At 44.0% G+C, this 16,153-nt stretch overlaps 1 protein-coding gene across 1 annotated transcript in view; it reads right to left on the bottom strand.

The window, feature by feature from the left end:
• Nucleotides 1–2,657: 2,657 nt before the first annotated feature.
• The window catches only part of LOC138981630 (nascent polypeptide-associated complex subunit alpha, muscle-specific form-like), a 30,518-nt gene continuing 17,022 nt past the window's right edge, over nucleotides 2,658–16,153 (bottom strand). Inside the window, exons 8-10 of the mRNA XM_070354616.1 lie at nucleotides 15,756–15,905; nucleotides 15,331–15,460; nucleotides 2,658–8,307 (exon numbers count right to left, since the gene is read on the bottom strand). Of these exons, the coding sequence (XP_070210717.1) occupies nucleotides 5,945–8,307; nucleotides 15,331–15,460; nucleotides 15,756–15,905 (2,643 nt within the window). The 3' untranslated portion in view covers nucleotides 2,658–5,944. The remainder of the gene's footprint in view (nucleotides 8,308–15,330; nucleotides 15,461–15,755; nucleotides 15,906–16,153) is intronic.

The following is a 16,153-nucleotide window of genomic DNA, read 5'->3' on the forward strand; positions in this document are numbered from 1 at the left end:
TACAGGTGTTTGATTTCTGGCTATGTTGTCTGGAGGATGAATGTGTCAGACTGCATACAACTTTCAGGCTGACCAGATTGTCTTGCTGCCTGAGGGGCATTTCTAACACATCAAAGGCACCTTCCTTGAATGTACCGGCACGGTTGGCCTAGTGGTAAGGCGTCCGCCCCGTGATCGGGAGGTCGTGGGTTCGAACCCCGGCCGGGTCATACCTAAGACTTTAAAATTGGCAATCTAGTGGCTGCTCCGCCTGGCGTCTGGCATTATGGGGTTAGTGCTAGGACTGGTTGGTCCGGTGTCAGAATAATGTGACTGGGTGAGACATGAAGCCTGTGCTGCGACTTCTGTCTTGTGTGTGGCGCACGTTATATGTCAAAGCAGCACTGCCCTGATATGGCCCTTCGTGGTCGGCTGGGCGTTAAGCAAACAAACAAACAAACCTTCCTTGAAGTGTATATCACGATAGATCTGTCCAGGCTTTATCATGGGATGACAGCATTCTTCCACTTGGATAAAAAGCGACAGCCTTGCTGCCATCTGTGCAAAGTTTGTTTGTTTGCCGCCCAGCCGACCACAAAGGGCCATATCAGGGCGGTGCTGCTTTGACATATTACGTGCGCCAGACACAAGTCGCAGCACAGGCTTCATGTCTCACCCAGTCACATTATTCTGACACAGGACCAACCAGTCCTAGCACTAACACCCATAATGCCAGACGCCAGGCGGAGCAGCCACTAGATTGCCAATTTTAAAGTCTTAGGTATGCCCCGGCCGGGGTTCGAACCCACGACCTCCCGATCACAGGGCGGACGCCTTACCACTAGGCCAACCGTGCCGGTCTGTGCAAAGTGAGCACATGTAAAAACCCTAACAAATCTGTGGTGGTTAACCTGATTGATCACATAGGAAGGGTGAGTATTCCTATCACTAGGTGTCATTTGCGCTATGCTATTTAGGGTGAGTATCCCTATTACTAGGTGTCATTTGCGCTATGCTATTTAGGGCGAGTATCCCTATCACTAGGTGTCATTTGCGCTATGCTATTTAGGGCGAGTATCCCTATTACTAGGTGTCATTTGCGCTATGCTATTTGTCCTATGTCTCAATTAAGGTACGTGTCGCTATCACCGCGTTTATTATTGCTACATTTATTTTCTGCGAGTCTCTTTATCGCTATGTGTCAATAGCACTACATCTTTTATCGCTATGTGTCATATAAAGTATCATTACGTGTCAATACCAATACTTGTTTTATTATGGCTCTGTCTCCCTCCCCTTCCCCCTGCTGCCGTATGTGTGGACATGCGCGCGCACAGGCGTGTATATCTGTGTTAGAAGAAAGGAAGAAAATGGGCTTCAGCATGTGTGTATGCAAGTGTGTGCTTGCATGTCATTTTGTCTGCGTGTGTGTGTGAAAGATAGAGAGAGAGAAGTCAAGAGCAAAGAGAGAAAGCGGGAGAGGGGGCGGCAGAGAGGAATAACTGCAGGGTTGAATAAATATGGATGCCATTAACATGTAGTGATTGCGAACATTGAGTTTTCAATAAATGGTAATATCGAAACGTAGTGCGAACGAGACGTAGTGACAATGACACGTGTGCTTTGTGTCGATAGCGCTACTTCTTTTTGTCATTTTGAGTCAGATGACGCTACAAAAATAGTGCAAATGACATGAAATGATATTACAGGGGTCACTCGAAAGGAAAGTATCATTTTAGTCAAGTCACACCTATATGATCTTATGGAATCTCACATTTGCTCAAGCAAGATTTGCCTGGATCGACTTGATGCCATTTTCAGTCATTAAAGGAGACTCACTTACATTGGTCTATAAATTATGGTTCCAGCAAGAGAGAGAAGTTTTGCAGGTTTAACAGGAAAATGTTTGACATATGTACCTCTAAAACTGCCAGCCACTTCTTGCCTTAGACTAGTAAACCAGTTTAGATTGTGACACCTGGGTACATGAACCTATGTCAATCTGTGTGAGAAAAAAAGTCTCCTCTGCACAGGAACCAGAGAAGCTGTTCCTGGTTGGTTATGTGTCAAAGTGGAAGGATGTTCTTGTCACAAATGTGACCCTCCACCACGGAATGAGTCGCATGTCACATTTGCACTATTTTCATATTTTTACATTTTCCTTAAAGAGTTTTTTTAGGCTCTATCCAGTGGTGAAAACCGTTTTAGAAACGAGCGACTAAGGTGACCCTCACACTGTTACCACACTCCCCGGACTTATATTAAGCCTAACGCAGAACCGCGCGAGGTGACATGCGACTCATTTCGTGGTGGAGGGTCACAAATATCTGCCTGGACAGATCTGTGGTGGTTTGCACAATTGTGTGAAGAGATGGGTGATGAAAAAGATGTTGAAAATTGCAGTCGGGGCGTTTTAACAAATGGCATTGACTGCCAGTCGGTGCCTGTAAAACTTCACATTGTTCATGCATGACCCAGATTTGATCATGCCCTCATGAAAACCGATGTTTGCGTCATGACATCGCCAAAAATCTCTCCTAAATTCGCTAATCCTCAAATTATTTAAAAAAACACTTTCACAGTGGGTGTGTGTGAGTGCAATGTTAATTTTGTAAGCATGCACCTATTTGAGTTGTTTCACTTTCAAAATACATGGTAAGCAGAACAAAAATACAGAATCACTTGAGGCAATGGTGTTTATTTTTTATCAGTGCATCTATGTGAAGCATTCAAGCTACAGTTTTTGGATTCATGTTTAATTAGCATAGCATGTCAGATAAGCCATACTTTTTGCATACAAGAATTTTTCACGTTTGAAAGCAGACTGAATTCAGAATACCACCTTTCACACTTTCAGTCACCAAATTTCTATCTTTATATAAGAGTTTTGATTGTAAAAATGCCACTTTTCACCAAAAATCTTAACCATTCTGACATTTTATTCCATCTTTTCTTCTAAAATTATACACAGAAAATCAAATACAGCATAAAAGTGCTACAGCATTTTTAAAACCTAACATTGAAAAGGAGTAATGAAGGAAGCCTCTGGTGTTATTTCCATGTTTCACTTTCAGTACAAATGTGATATATTAACATATCTGAAAACATTCAATGACACAAATACAGGGGGAGGGGGGAAATTTGCAATGCAAAATACTGGACAGAAAACCCTCAAAACAAGACAAAATCAAAAAGCAAAGCCTTTGATCATTGCAAATCAGTACATACATGTACATGAGACATTGGGTTTGAAAGTGATCTGCAAATGTTTCAATCTTTAGTTGCTTCTGATAATGCCTGCCAGAACTCACAAAGTTGGCGGAATGCCAGCTGCAGTTATAGCAGAATATACCTATGATGAGGATTGTTTAATACTACCCCAGTTACACAGCAGAATAAATAAATGCAAATGTGTACATGTTTCTTCACAATCCTATTGGCACAAAAATGTTCCTGTTTCAATATTTTTTCTAAAATAACTTTGGACTGTGATATCACCATGAAAGTGTCCTGAGTTTACAAGACAAAAACCAGCTAAAATATCAAATGAAATACAAGTTAAAAAAAAGTAACCTTACCATAAAAATTAATCTGTAAAAAAATAATTCTTTTTTTTAAAGGCACAGTAAGCCTCCCGGAAACCATCACAGATACTGTCAGGCTTTTACACACAGTACAAACACCCTTCCATTTGAACGCTCACCAAACGGGAACATCCTAGGTGCCCCCCGTAAAGAGCGAGCAATTTTCAAAGAATTTATTTTTGCGTGGTTTATCTTACCCCTGAGCCATCGTGAACCCGTGTTCCCCTTTTCACAATGTAGTCGTCAGTTAGTAATTTGAATGCGACTCGCTGTGAGCTTATCTGCAATAGCACGTTATTAAGTACCTCTGACTATGCACGAAACAAACGGCTGTTGTTCACAAGAACTCTAGCGATGGCTTTTGACTGTTCAGAGGAACTGGCGATAGGTATAAACCGTCATCTGCTACGAGAACCACGACCTTGCATGACCCTGCTTCCGGGCTTTTCTTTTTTCAAAACTTCGAATTGTACCGATCTTGTCTTGATGAAAAAAAAAGGAATTCTTTTATGATTTAAGAATGTTTGTGTAACAAGCTGTCCATTTATTTAGATTTTAAAAGTTAGGTCTAGCGACAAAACGCACCACGGTCCGATTGTCTCCGACACTCTCTCCACAAAATTAATTCTTTGAAAATTGCTCGCTCTTTACGTAGGGCACCTAGGATGTTCCTGTTTGGTGAGCGTTCAAATGGAAGGGTGTTTGTACTGTGTGTAAAAGCCTGACAGTATCTGTGATAGTTTACGGGAGGCTTACTCACTGTTACTGTGCCTTTAAACTTTATAACAGTGGAGTAAACAGAAATAAAATAGTAAAGCAGTACAGTATGAAAAAAATTATGCTGATGAAAACGACAACAGCAAAACACAACAGAAAAAACAGTTTGTGTATGAAGTATTTACAAAGGGAATATGCCAGATGAAGACAAGGGATTTGCAGGTAACAGAAAAAAAAGCCTGCATTGTTATCTATTCCCCTCACCAAATTAAGCACAAAGGCAAATGAAGTTAACTGAATTTCCCTGAATAACAAGAAATATAATACACATTCGTTGTATCATCATAAGACAGCGCACATGGAACATTATTTCAAATGGGATGCGCCAAAAAAGGCATGATCACTACAAATTATTAGTCATGTTTGCATACACATCTTTGGTGATTACAAGTGCACACTTATATTTTTCTTCAAAACAAAACTTCCCTATTAAGTGTACACCACTTTTTTAACGAAGGGTTGCTAAATCAGGGCTCGCACTGAAACGAAGCAAAAGTCCATGAAAGGGGGATGGATAGAGGGACATTTTCTCTCTCTAGAAATGTACATACAGAATGGTGCCGTCAGATGCAAATTGGGAGATGTCTCAATTTTACGTTTTGCAGAACAATGGGAGCCCTGAAAATATTCAAAGAGACATGAACTGTTTATAAGAGAAAACGTTGTCTGGGCACAGCGACAAAGGGAAGAACTGATGCAAGTTACTGTGAACATCTCATATTATAAACAAGTGCTGCACTAAAAGAGCTGCCATCCAATGTGTATTCCCAGAACATGGCTGTTAATCACACAACTGATGAATTTGAATACGTTCAACTGTACAAAAATACACCAAAACCACCATGAAGATGAGTTGAAGAGACTATATTGTTCTACATGGATGATACTTAGTACACACTTTTCATGTGCATTTCAACTGCCATCCCTTCCCTTTAATATCAATTTTGTGTTTAGCAATACCGTTTTGGTGATCACTATCTAATTCTAGCTAACATAATTATTACTTATTAGAATTAAAATATCAATCAACCTAAGCATGTCATTTTCTTAAAATATGTCCATCATATAAAATGTGCATACTTCTGATAAAAAGAAAATGCTTTGAGGTTAAATGCATAAATGTACGGATTTCTATCCCCAAAATGGAAACATTTCCTTAAAATATAACAAACAACAATGGATATGTACAATGAAACATACATGAAATTAATCCTTTTTGTGCGGAAGACACAAGCACAGATAAAAGGTATGAGTAATTAAAAACTAACCCAAGTAAAACCGTAGTTCAGTTCATCAAATGAGCCTCATTGCATGTAGTCGATCGCTTGTTCATTGACACCTAACACATGAAAAGTCTTCGCCAACAAAGAGCTTGAACATTTCTGATAAACAAAGTTCTGACACATATCCTCTCTGATATAGATTTCAAATTTAAAAGAGCTGCAACCACAACTTGCACTTCTGGCTCACATTTATACCAAGAATGTATAAAATCTGTCCAAGTAAAAGTGTCAGGTCTCAGTCCCATGGTCATGAATGAACACAAAAGGGTAAAAAACAAAAACAATGTGAGCAATAATTCTCCTCAGACTCAGGGTGTCTCATCACCGTTTTCGGCGCGTTGTTCTGGTAGGTACTGGAGACGGCTTGGCAGCTTGTTTTTTGCCTTTAACAGGTGTTGCTGCCTTGGTAACCTTGCTGGCATTTTTTGCAGCCTTGGTGGCTTTCTTCGGGGCAGGGCTGGCAGATTTTGTCTGTGCAGCGCTAGCTGTTTTGGAAGCCTTGCCTCGTGTGGCACGGGCAGACTTCGGGCTGGCGGGAGTGGCAGCAGCAGCCTTCTTGCCCTTTTTTGCTGCAGCAGGCTTGGCCGGCTCGATAGCAGCTACAGCCTCCACAACTGTGGCTTCATTTTTCACTGCAGCAGCTTTGCCCTTAGCTCTTCTCTTGGGTTTCGGGGAAGTGGCTTTCGTTGGACTGGTGGCCTTACCCTTGGCTCCGCGCTTGGCTTTAGGGGAAGCCACAGCCTTGGCAGGACTGGCAGCCTTTCCTCGTGTTGCCCGCTTTCCTTTAGGTGGGGCTGCTACTGGGACAGGTTCTGCTGCAGCATTGCCACGTGCTGTTTTCTTGGTCGGTGGCTCCTCAGCTGGGACTGCACTGGCTGCTCTCTTGGCTCCCTTCTTTGCCGGTGCAGGGCTGGCTACTTTAGCTGCTCCTCTTCTGCCTCTTGCAGGCGCTGGGCTTACTGGCTTGACAGGGCTGGCAGCTTTCTTGGCAGCGGGTTTCTTTGCAGCCTTGGTGGGAGGAGGAGATGGGAGCGACTCTGCAACTGCCTGACCACGTCGACCGACAGCAGCCTTCTTGGCTACCGACTGGACGGGTGAGGTTGGATTAGCTGCTCGCTTTCCTCGTTTTGGTGCAGGGCTGGCAGCTTTCTTGCTGCGTGAAGCTCGGCCTCTTGCTTTTGGAGGTGATGACATAGGGGCGTCTTGAACTACTGGGGTTTCCTGCACAATAGCAGCCTTCTTGCCCTTTCCTTTGGTAGGCTTAGGGGTGGCAGGTTTAGCAGGGGAAGCTGAAACAGCCCCACGCCTGCCCGATCTGGTGGCCTTTGTTGGCTTGGGTGAGGGTTTTGCTTTGGGTGCTGGGGCTGCCTTTTTACCTGCTGATCTTCCACGCTTGGGTGACGCAGGTGCCTCAGCAACTGGGGCGGGGATGGTTTGTGTAGCTGCCTTGCCACGTCTGCCTGCTGCCACTTTCTTTGCAGGAGACGAGGAACTTACTGGCTTAGCAGGGCTAGCTGCCTTGCCACGTCTGCCTGCTGCCACTTTCTTTGCAGGAGACGGGGAACTTACTGGCTTAGCAGGGCTAGCTGCCTTGCCACGTCTGCCTGCTGCCACTTTCTTTGCAGGAGACGGGGAACTTACTGGCTTAGCAGGGCTAGCTGCCTTCTTGCTGCGAGAGCCACGACCTGCAGGCTTTGGTGGGGACAGTGCGGGCGCTTCATCCACAACACCAGCCTTCTTGCCAGCGGCCTTCTTGCCTCTGGTGGGGGCAGGGGAGGCTGGTTTGGGTGGGGATGATGACGCAGCACCTCTCCTTCCTGCTCTGGTGGTCTCGGCTGCTTTGGGAGATAGTGTAGCAGCAGAAGCCTTTCTTGCCTTGCTGCGACCACTCTTGGCAGCCACAGGCTTGGGTGGGGAAGCTGTTGCAGCCTTTCCTCTTGTGGCTTTCTTAAGTGCAGGAGGGCTGACCACCACCTCTTCAAGCACCTGTGCGGCTACCTTTGGTGCAGCCTTGGAACGACCACCCCGCTTGGGGAAGGGGCTTGGCTTGGGGGTCTTGGCAGGAGTGATGATGGTCACTCTGTATTTCCCTCTTCTGGCTGGCGGAGATTTAGCAGGGCTGTCCACAGGCTTGGGCTGAGATCTGCCCGCTCGCTTGACCGGACTAGACTTCTTTGCAGAGGCGGCTTTCTTGACAGGGCTGGCAGCCTTCACTGGGCTGGCTTCCTGAGCTGGAGCGACTTCTGTGACTTCACTCGGCTTTTTGGCTGAGCCAGCCTTCTTGATTGGGCTGACAGCCTTTGCTGGAGTTGCCTTCTTGACTGGGCTGGCAGCCTTTGCTGGAGTTGCCTTCTTGACAGGACTGGCTTTCTTGGCAGGGGTAGCTTTCTTCACTGGACTGGCCTTCTTTGCAGGTGAAGCTTTCTTCACAGGGCTTGCTTTCTTCACAGGAGTAGCCTTCTTAGCCAGGGGTGAGGGCACAATCGTTGCAATAGTAGCCACAGTGGCCCTACCCTCCGGCGTCTTCATGAGGCGAGCGACTCCTTCCAGGTTGGGAGACAGGACGCCTCTGCTGCGTGGAGAGGCCATGAGGCGTTTCACACCGGACAGCTTCGGACTATTCTTGCCGCGGAACATGTCACGCACACCCACCAGGTTGCTGCTCTTGCGTGCTACTTTTTTGCCTGCACAAACAAGAACAAGCTGGTTTGAATATATGTACAGAGTATGGCGTGCAATCAACTTTCCCCCCCCCTAAATGGAGAAAGAAGGAGAGGTCAAAAGGACAGAAAACAACCAATTAAGTAAAGCAGGAACCATACCTTTGGTGTATATATACTTCTTCTGCGTTCGTGGGCTGAAACTCCCACGTACACTCGTGTTTTTTGCACGAGTGGAATTTTACGTGTATGACCGTTTTTTACCCGTGTATATATACAATATCTGTTAATGTAAAGCATGTGTTGAGCGTTAGCATGACACATAACGCATTGCGATGAGGCATATGCCCCAAGCCTGTTTCTAAATTTAGTTGTAGCGACAGTGGCATGGGTGGGAGCCCCAAATGTTGCCAGGACTGAACATTTTGGAAGGCCGGGGTTCAGAGGCTGCTAAAGATCTGGCGGGGTGCAGGGGCAGTGCCCTTGCTGGGGGGTCTAGGGGGGCAGCGCCCCCCAGCCGAAAATGAATTTTAGCATTTTAGGGAGGGTTTAGGTGGCCTCTCCTGACTTTAAATTTTAGAACAAACAAGCTTTTTGGAGATGCATGATATATACATCTTGTAAACTTGAAGGTTTTTGTAACTGACCAGCTGAAAATTAATTTTAGCATTTCACGAGGGGGCTATTTGAGCCTCTGCTGGCTTTAAAACTGATAACAGCAAACAAACAACAACAAATGGGGGAGGGGGGATGCACAAAATCAAAAACCTCTATACTTGAAGATGTTTGGTTGTATCACTCTTGCTAGGGGGTCTACAAAAACAAGTAGTAAACACATTTCAAGAAGGGTTTTTAGAAGCCCCTATAAGCTTAAACAAAATCTTAAATTTGGAGATGCACAAAAGTAAAAAATCTTGTAAACTTGAAGGTATTTGTAACTAACCAGCTGAAAGTGAATTTTTAGCAATTCAAGAGTTGCTATTTGAGCCTCTCCTGGCTTTAAACTGAAAACAGCACACACTTTTTTCTTTTTGGGAGGGTGGGTGGGTGGGGTGTGAATGCACAAAATCAAAATCCACAATACTTGTATACTTGAAGGTGTTTGGTTGCATCACTCTTGCTAGTGGGTCTACAAAAACAAGTGGTAAACAAATTTCAAGAAGGGTTTTAGAAGCGGCTTAAACAAAAACTTAAAATTGGAGATGCACATAATCAAAAAATCTTGTAAACTTGATGGTATTTGATTTCATCACTTAGTTTTGTCTTTGTTTAAAACAAATGTTTACTGCATTAAAGGAAAATCGCCATGCAAACAAAGCAAACACAGAAAATAACAGTCACCTCCCTTGTACTACACATTTTTACTTGTAGCTTATGATTTTATAACTCCAGGTGGTATATTCTCAAATAATTGTTGAACCATAGCTTGAACCAAATGAGAAACAAGTTTCAATTCAGTTTGTTTCACCTTCAAAAGGGCTAACTTCTCAGGTTATAAAAGAAGGTTTAGACAAAAACAAACCGCCAGAGTTATATCCCTTGCTAATGTTATACACAGTCTTCTGATGCTGCTTTTCAATTCATCATTTCAGGAGTTATATTCTAAAATTATTGTTGAATCATAGCTTGAATTAACCCTTACGCTGGTTGTCGCGACATATGTCGCGCTAATATGTCGCGCTACTTTACGTATACGGTCACCTGGTTGTCGCGACATATGTCGTGGGGCTGCGTCAGTCTGTTTGGTCAGTTCCGATTACCTCCCATGGATGCGAAAACCTATCCTTAGATCTGTATTCACTAGAAATAAGGTCCGTTGGGCCCTGAACCTGTAGATCCAAGTTCTGAAGCACATTTGAGTAGGCGAGTGTCACAAATACAGGGCACCCAGCGCTGTAGCACATGCTCCACAAGAAGGGCAAAGCCCATACGACTCACATGCTTGACCTTGACATGACCTTGACCTTCAGGGTCAAGGTCAAATAACTAAACCTAGCAATGACATCATACACTAAGAACTGCTTTACACATTTTTCCTACCAAAATACATGTGACCTTGACCCAAGGTCAAGGTCATCCAAGGTCATGCAACACAAAGCTGTTAATTCAAGACATAGGAAGTACAATGGTGCTTATTGGCTCTTTCTACCATGAGATATGGTCACTTTTAGTGGTTCACTACCTTATTTTGGTCACATTTCATAAGGGTCAAAGTGACCTTGACCATATGTGACCAAATGTGTCTCATGATGAAAGCATAACATGTGCCCCACATAATTTTTAAGTTTGAAACAGTTATCTTCCATAGTTCAGGGTCAAGGTCACTTCAAAATATGTATACAATCCAACTTTGAAGAGCTCCTGTGACCTTGACCTTGAAGCAAGGTAAACCAAACTGGTATCAAAAGATGGGGCTTACTTTGCCCTATATATCATATATAGGTGAGGTATTCAATCTCAAAAACTTCAGAGAAAATGTGAAAAATAGCTGTTTTTTAGACAACATTTATGGCCCCTGCGACCTTGACCTTGAAGCAAGGTCAAGATGCTATGTATGTTTTTTGGGGCCTTGTCATCATACACCATCTTGCCAAATTTGGTACTGATAGACTGAATAGTGTCCAAGAAATATCCAACGTTAAAGTTTTCCGGACGTCCGGACGTCTGGACGGACGGACGGACGACTCGGGTGAGTACATAGACTCACTTTTGCTTCGCATGTGAGCCAAAAATGACTGCTCCCATAGATGCACGGCGTGATCGCAATGTTTTTCAAGACTTTTTTGATGATTTCTTCGCCGATCCTGATCTTGACGAAGTAGGGGAAGAAGCCATTTACATTGATTTACAAGATGTAATGCTCGTTGGGGACATTATGGACCCAAACAACAGAGACTTCGAAGCAGACGTTCAAGAAGGCTGGAGTAGTGAGTGGGGGGAAGGGGCTATACTGTCCACATGCCGTTTGATCGTGAAACTGTTTTGAATGTCGGCGAAGATTTTCCAGAAAACCCACAGCCCTTGGATTTTTTCCGACTGTTTGTTGGCGATGAAATGATCAATCTGTTAGTCGAACAAACGAATGACTGCGCTCAATGAAAAATTGACGCTGGAAATCTAAAGCCACACTCACGGCAAGTCTTTCGTGAGTTTTGACCGACTTTTGCTCTCTCTCTTGCAAACATGTTTTCTTCCGTTTCTTTCTTCTTCCTTTTTGTCCAGGTGAATAGTTTTTTTTTTCTTCTGAAAAACGATATTAGACTATTGATATGAAAGTAGTTTCTGTTCATGTGTGAGTGCTCAAACAGAAGTGTGTGTCTGGGTTGGCGTGTCAGTGATGAGATTCCCTAAAAGTGTTTTTGGAGGAAATTATTGGGAAGCTGAAGATTTTTTGACACTTTGACCATAAAAAAAGACTTGGAAATGAGTCCGAGCAGTAGAAGCATACAACATTTTGTCAGTCATATGTGCAAAATTTAAGTAACTTTAGCTCAACAACTACTATACCCCCCCCCCCCCCCCCCATTTTTTCTCAACAGATTTAGACGATTCAGAAAAATGGTCCTGGGAACGAAATTTTGGGCGGAATTCCGCCAATTGGCGGAAGAATCTCATCCCTGTGTGTAGATCTGTGTTCAGGTCGGGGGGGGGGGGGGGGGGGGGGGGGGGGGGGGGGGGGGATGGACGGACGAGTTGTTTGTGTGGGGCAACAGAATAATAGACTGTGACTGTGGTTATTATTGGAAGAAGAAGGAGAATGAACTATGACTGGTTACTATTAGAAGAAGATTGACAAGCAGAATGCAGTCGTCAACTGGGTCAGGGATCTATAGTTAGATCTATGACTGGATGACGTGTTTATAAGTGTGTTATGTTTGTTTGTTGGTGTGTGTGTGTGAGGGGTAAGGGGGTTGTATGTGTCTTTGCACATGCATGTGGATGACTGTGTGCACTGTATGTGGGATAGTTGTGCATGAGTGTGTATGGGGGGGGGGGGGGGGGGTTGTTGGTGTTTATATGTATGTGGGTGAGTGGGTGAGTGTGTGCACTGTATGTATGATGCCCATGTATGAGAGAGAGAGTGTGTGTCTGTGTGAAAAAACAATATGAAATAGAACTTTTTTCATCTCCATTTTTCAGGCTACACAGCTGGTTACCTGTCACTCTCGACGAGATGAAGGTTTTTCTGTCGCTGGTTATTTAATACAACAGGCCTGGTCATCAAGCCTACTATTGAAGAGTACTGGAGCCAGGATGAGATCACCTCCACTCCCTTTTTCACAAAGAACATGTCCCTCGTGAGGTTCCAGGCTATCCTCAGCCACTTCCACCTTGTGGACAACACACGGGCCAACCGCGTAGACCCCCGGTACAAGCTACGGCCATTCTTCACACATCTTCGCAAGCAATTCGTCGAAGTGTACACTCCAGAGCAAGACATCAGCTTTGATGAGGCGACATGTCCATGGAAGGGTAGACTGCGATTCCGTGTCTACAACCCAGCAAAGCCAGATAAATTTGGCATCAAGCTTTATGAAGCCTGTGAGGCGAAGTCGGGTTATGTCATTTCCATGGACATCTATCAGGGTTCCACGCCTCGCACAAACTTGTGTGAGGCTCTTCAACTTGATGAAGACTAGGGCACTACCACTCAAGTTGTTCTGGGTCTTCTTGCCTTTGGCGGTCTTTTGGACAAAGGTCACAGAATTTTCATGGACAACTACTACACCAGTCCTGAATTATTTAACGAACTGTACCTGCTCAACACTTACGCCTGTGGTACAGTTCGAACATCCAGACGCGGCATGCCTGAGGCTTTCAAGAAGCAGAAACGAGGAGCTGACACCATCAAGCTGACTCAAGGACAGACCATCTTCCGGCAAGCTGAGCACCTTCTTGCTGTGAAACACCACGACAAGCGTGATGTGCACATGCTGTCTACAGTGCACCTGCCTCAACATTCCAAGCTCGACAAAGTAAATGACAATGGTGACCCCATCTGGAAACCACTATGCATTGTTGACTACATCAAGAACATGGGCGGGGTGGACACATCTGATCAGGTCATCAAGAACTATTCTGTGTTAAGGCCAAAAAAAAAAAAATTGTCTGTTTCTGGTAACATGGCTAAAAAAAATAGGGTCGGTAGGTCGGGATTTTTTTATTTTTTTTTTTACCCCAAATGTAGACCAATAAAACTAACTTTAAAAATCGCGCAAAGAGACTGGATTCACTATACATAGAGACAAGACACTCAACACATTTACAAATCGTCAGCGGACTTTCGTTTTCACACGTTTTTGTTGTTCATTTTCTCACCCTGTCCTTTACGACAACAACAACAACAAAAAATTTTGAGTTTGGAAAAAAAAAGTTTAGGGTCGGCGCCGAAATTTAGGGTCGGTCGGGTGACCAGAAACAGACAATTTTTTTTTTTTGGCCTAAGGAAGACCGTCAAGTGGTGGAGAAAGCTCTTCTTCTATTTATTCACAGTTGCCATGTGCAATGCCTACTTTCTCCACCGCAAGTTTGCTGGTGTGTCCCTGTCGCACCATGAGTTCCGGAAGCTGCTAGTCCGACAGCTGATCTCATCTCCTCCAGAAGCTCCAAAGCCAGTACCAAGAGGAAGGAAAGCAGTCAACTCCCCCAGACGCATGATTGGTACACACCGACCAACCTACAACACCGCCACAGTCGGTGCCAAGAGACAGCGTCCACAACGTGACTGTGTGGCTTGCAACCCAGTAAGGCAGAACAGAGCTGGCTTCAAGAGAAAGCAGTCTGCCTATCAGTGTGAACAATGCCAAGTCACTCTGTGTATTCCCCACTGTTTTGAGGTGTACCACACCAGAAGTGACTAACAAAGAGTCCTCGGGCAGCAGAAGGTGGTCCGCGTGATGGTGCTGGTGACAACTGAACTGCTATTATGACATCACCTGTACTCTGCCATTCTGTCGTGCTATGCAGTCTTTCTTGGGACATTGCAAAGATTTAGTTGTTTCTATTTGTTTTGTTGTTGTACGTGTACCTGCAGTTACATGAACAACCAATTGAAACGTTTCTGATGTGAAGGCGATTTTCACCTGGATTCTTACCTGGATAACTCATACCTACAGCTACCAATGAAGATAGTTTAGATACTGATACTTGTGACTCTTAGTCTGAGATACTGTACTAGTGTGGGATGACTGAATAACCTTTTGTTGGTGACTGTGGAGTACTTTATGATCAACTACAACTTCATTCTGAAAAAAAATACCTGTCATCCTTCATTTTGTCCAGGTGCGTCAATTACAGTTTGCTACTGACCCCCCAAAATTGTGTTTGTGTTGTTCCTTGTTCATTTCTGTACAATTTTTATTCAACATATATTTTTCAAATATGCACACACAAAAAGATAACACATTCTTTAAAATATGACCGATTTTCTTTATTTTTCTCTCTGTTAATTCACCAGTGGCTATGTAACATGTGTTCCGGAATTGCACCAGTGTAAGGGTTAAAAGAGAAATATGTTAAAATTAAGTGTGTTTCACTTGCAAACTTTATAAAGGACTCAATGTATCAGAAGGTAAATAGCACTGGTTCACAGATCAGGAATGCACATTTTTTTCTACCACACCACCGAAGGTCTCTGAATCCCTGCAAGAGGGGTATATAAAGTTGTGGGTGAGCAAATTTTTCAAATAGATAGCAACTAAGATGCCACATTCGCCAGGATGACATGACATTGCTGCTCCCTACATGTCAGTTGACCTTCTGTTCACAGAACGGAGTGTAAACAACAGCTGCCAGGGATTAACAAAAAAAGGTATAAAAAAAAAAAGGCCAAAATTCTTCCTGGGACGGAAATCTGTCAGGGACGGAAGAAATCCCACCCTTACAGTGGTAAACAAAATATGTCAGTCGCTAAACCAGTTGCACTGTTTGGCAGTAGAGGGGTAGTGGATTATTTTCTTCGACCTGGCTATGTCAAGTGAAAATCTTCCTTGCCAAAACCACAATGAATCAAACACACCCACACACACAAAATCATTAGTGTCTCACCTTTCTGGGTAGAGAGCGGAGAGACGTACATCTGTCCAGGTCCACGTGGTGAATCTGGCAGTTCAGCGTAAAGATCCTGTTGCATGGGACTGTCCAGGGGCTCAGCGGTCATCGAGTCACGGCTAGGTTTCTGCACACAATGTTTTTTACGCATGTTAAAAATATGGATTAGCAGTAACTAAACCCAATATAATATTGAACTTGTGGGCATGTCTGTTGAGACTAACATACTGTAACAGTTGATTCATTTCAAACAGGGGAAAACAAAACACAGCAGTGTGTACTGTTTACCATGGGTGCACCTGGGGTTTGAAACTGCCGGTTATTTTTTCACTGGCAGAAATATCATGGGGCAATTGTCACTTTTCCTTGGTGACACTCTCTCAGGTCTTAAAGGGGCTAACTCTGTATTGGTCCAAACTTACTGCCAGACTCTTCCTCTTTGGTGTGACTCCCCGAGCACCGAAGACTTTTTTGCCTATGATGAAGGTGGCTGGAGAATCAGCATGGCCAGTGGTAGGAGCTGTTACTCGGGCAAGCGTTCTTGGCGTTTTTGGTGTCTTGCCGACCCTTTTCTGCAATAGAAAATATTTTGTTCTTGATAAACTGTACGACTCTTATAAGTCTTCTTGTGATCTAAGGCGCCCTGCCCACCCTCTCCTGCAATACAGCTTCTTTGGGATAAAGTTTATGACCAAGCGAAGGTTTGCTTAAATGCCCTATGGGCCTAAAGCCGAAATAAAACCTTGAAACCTTGAGAATGTGATCTCTTCTGCCTCTGGTATTTTTTCTAATACAAGGGCACTGGAGTTTTTCTTTTCTT

The sequence above is a fragment of the Littorina saxatilis genome, linkage group LG12 (assembly GCF_037325665.1).
Source record: "Littorina saxatilis isolate snail1 linkage group LG12, US_GU_Lsax_2.0, whole genome shotgun sequence".
Taxonomy (NCBI): Eukaryota; Metazoa; Mollusca; class Gastropoda; order Littorinimorpha; family Littorinidae; genus Littorina; species Littorina saxatilis.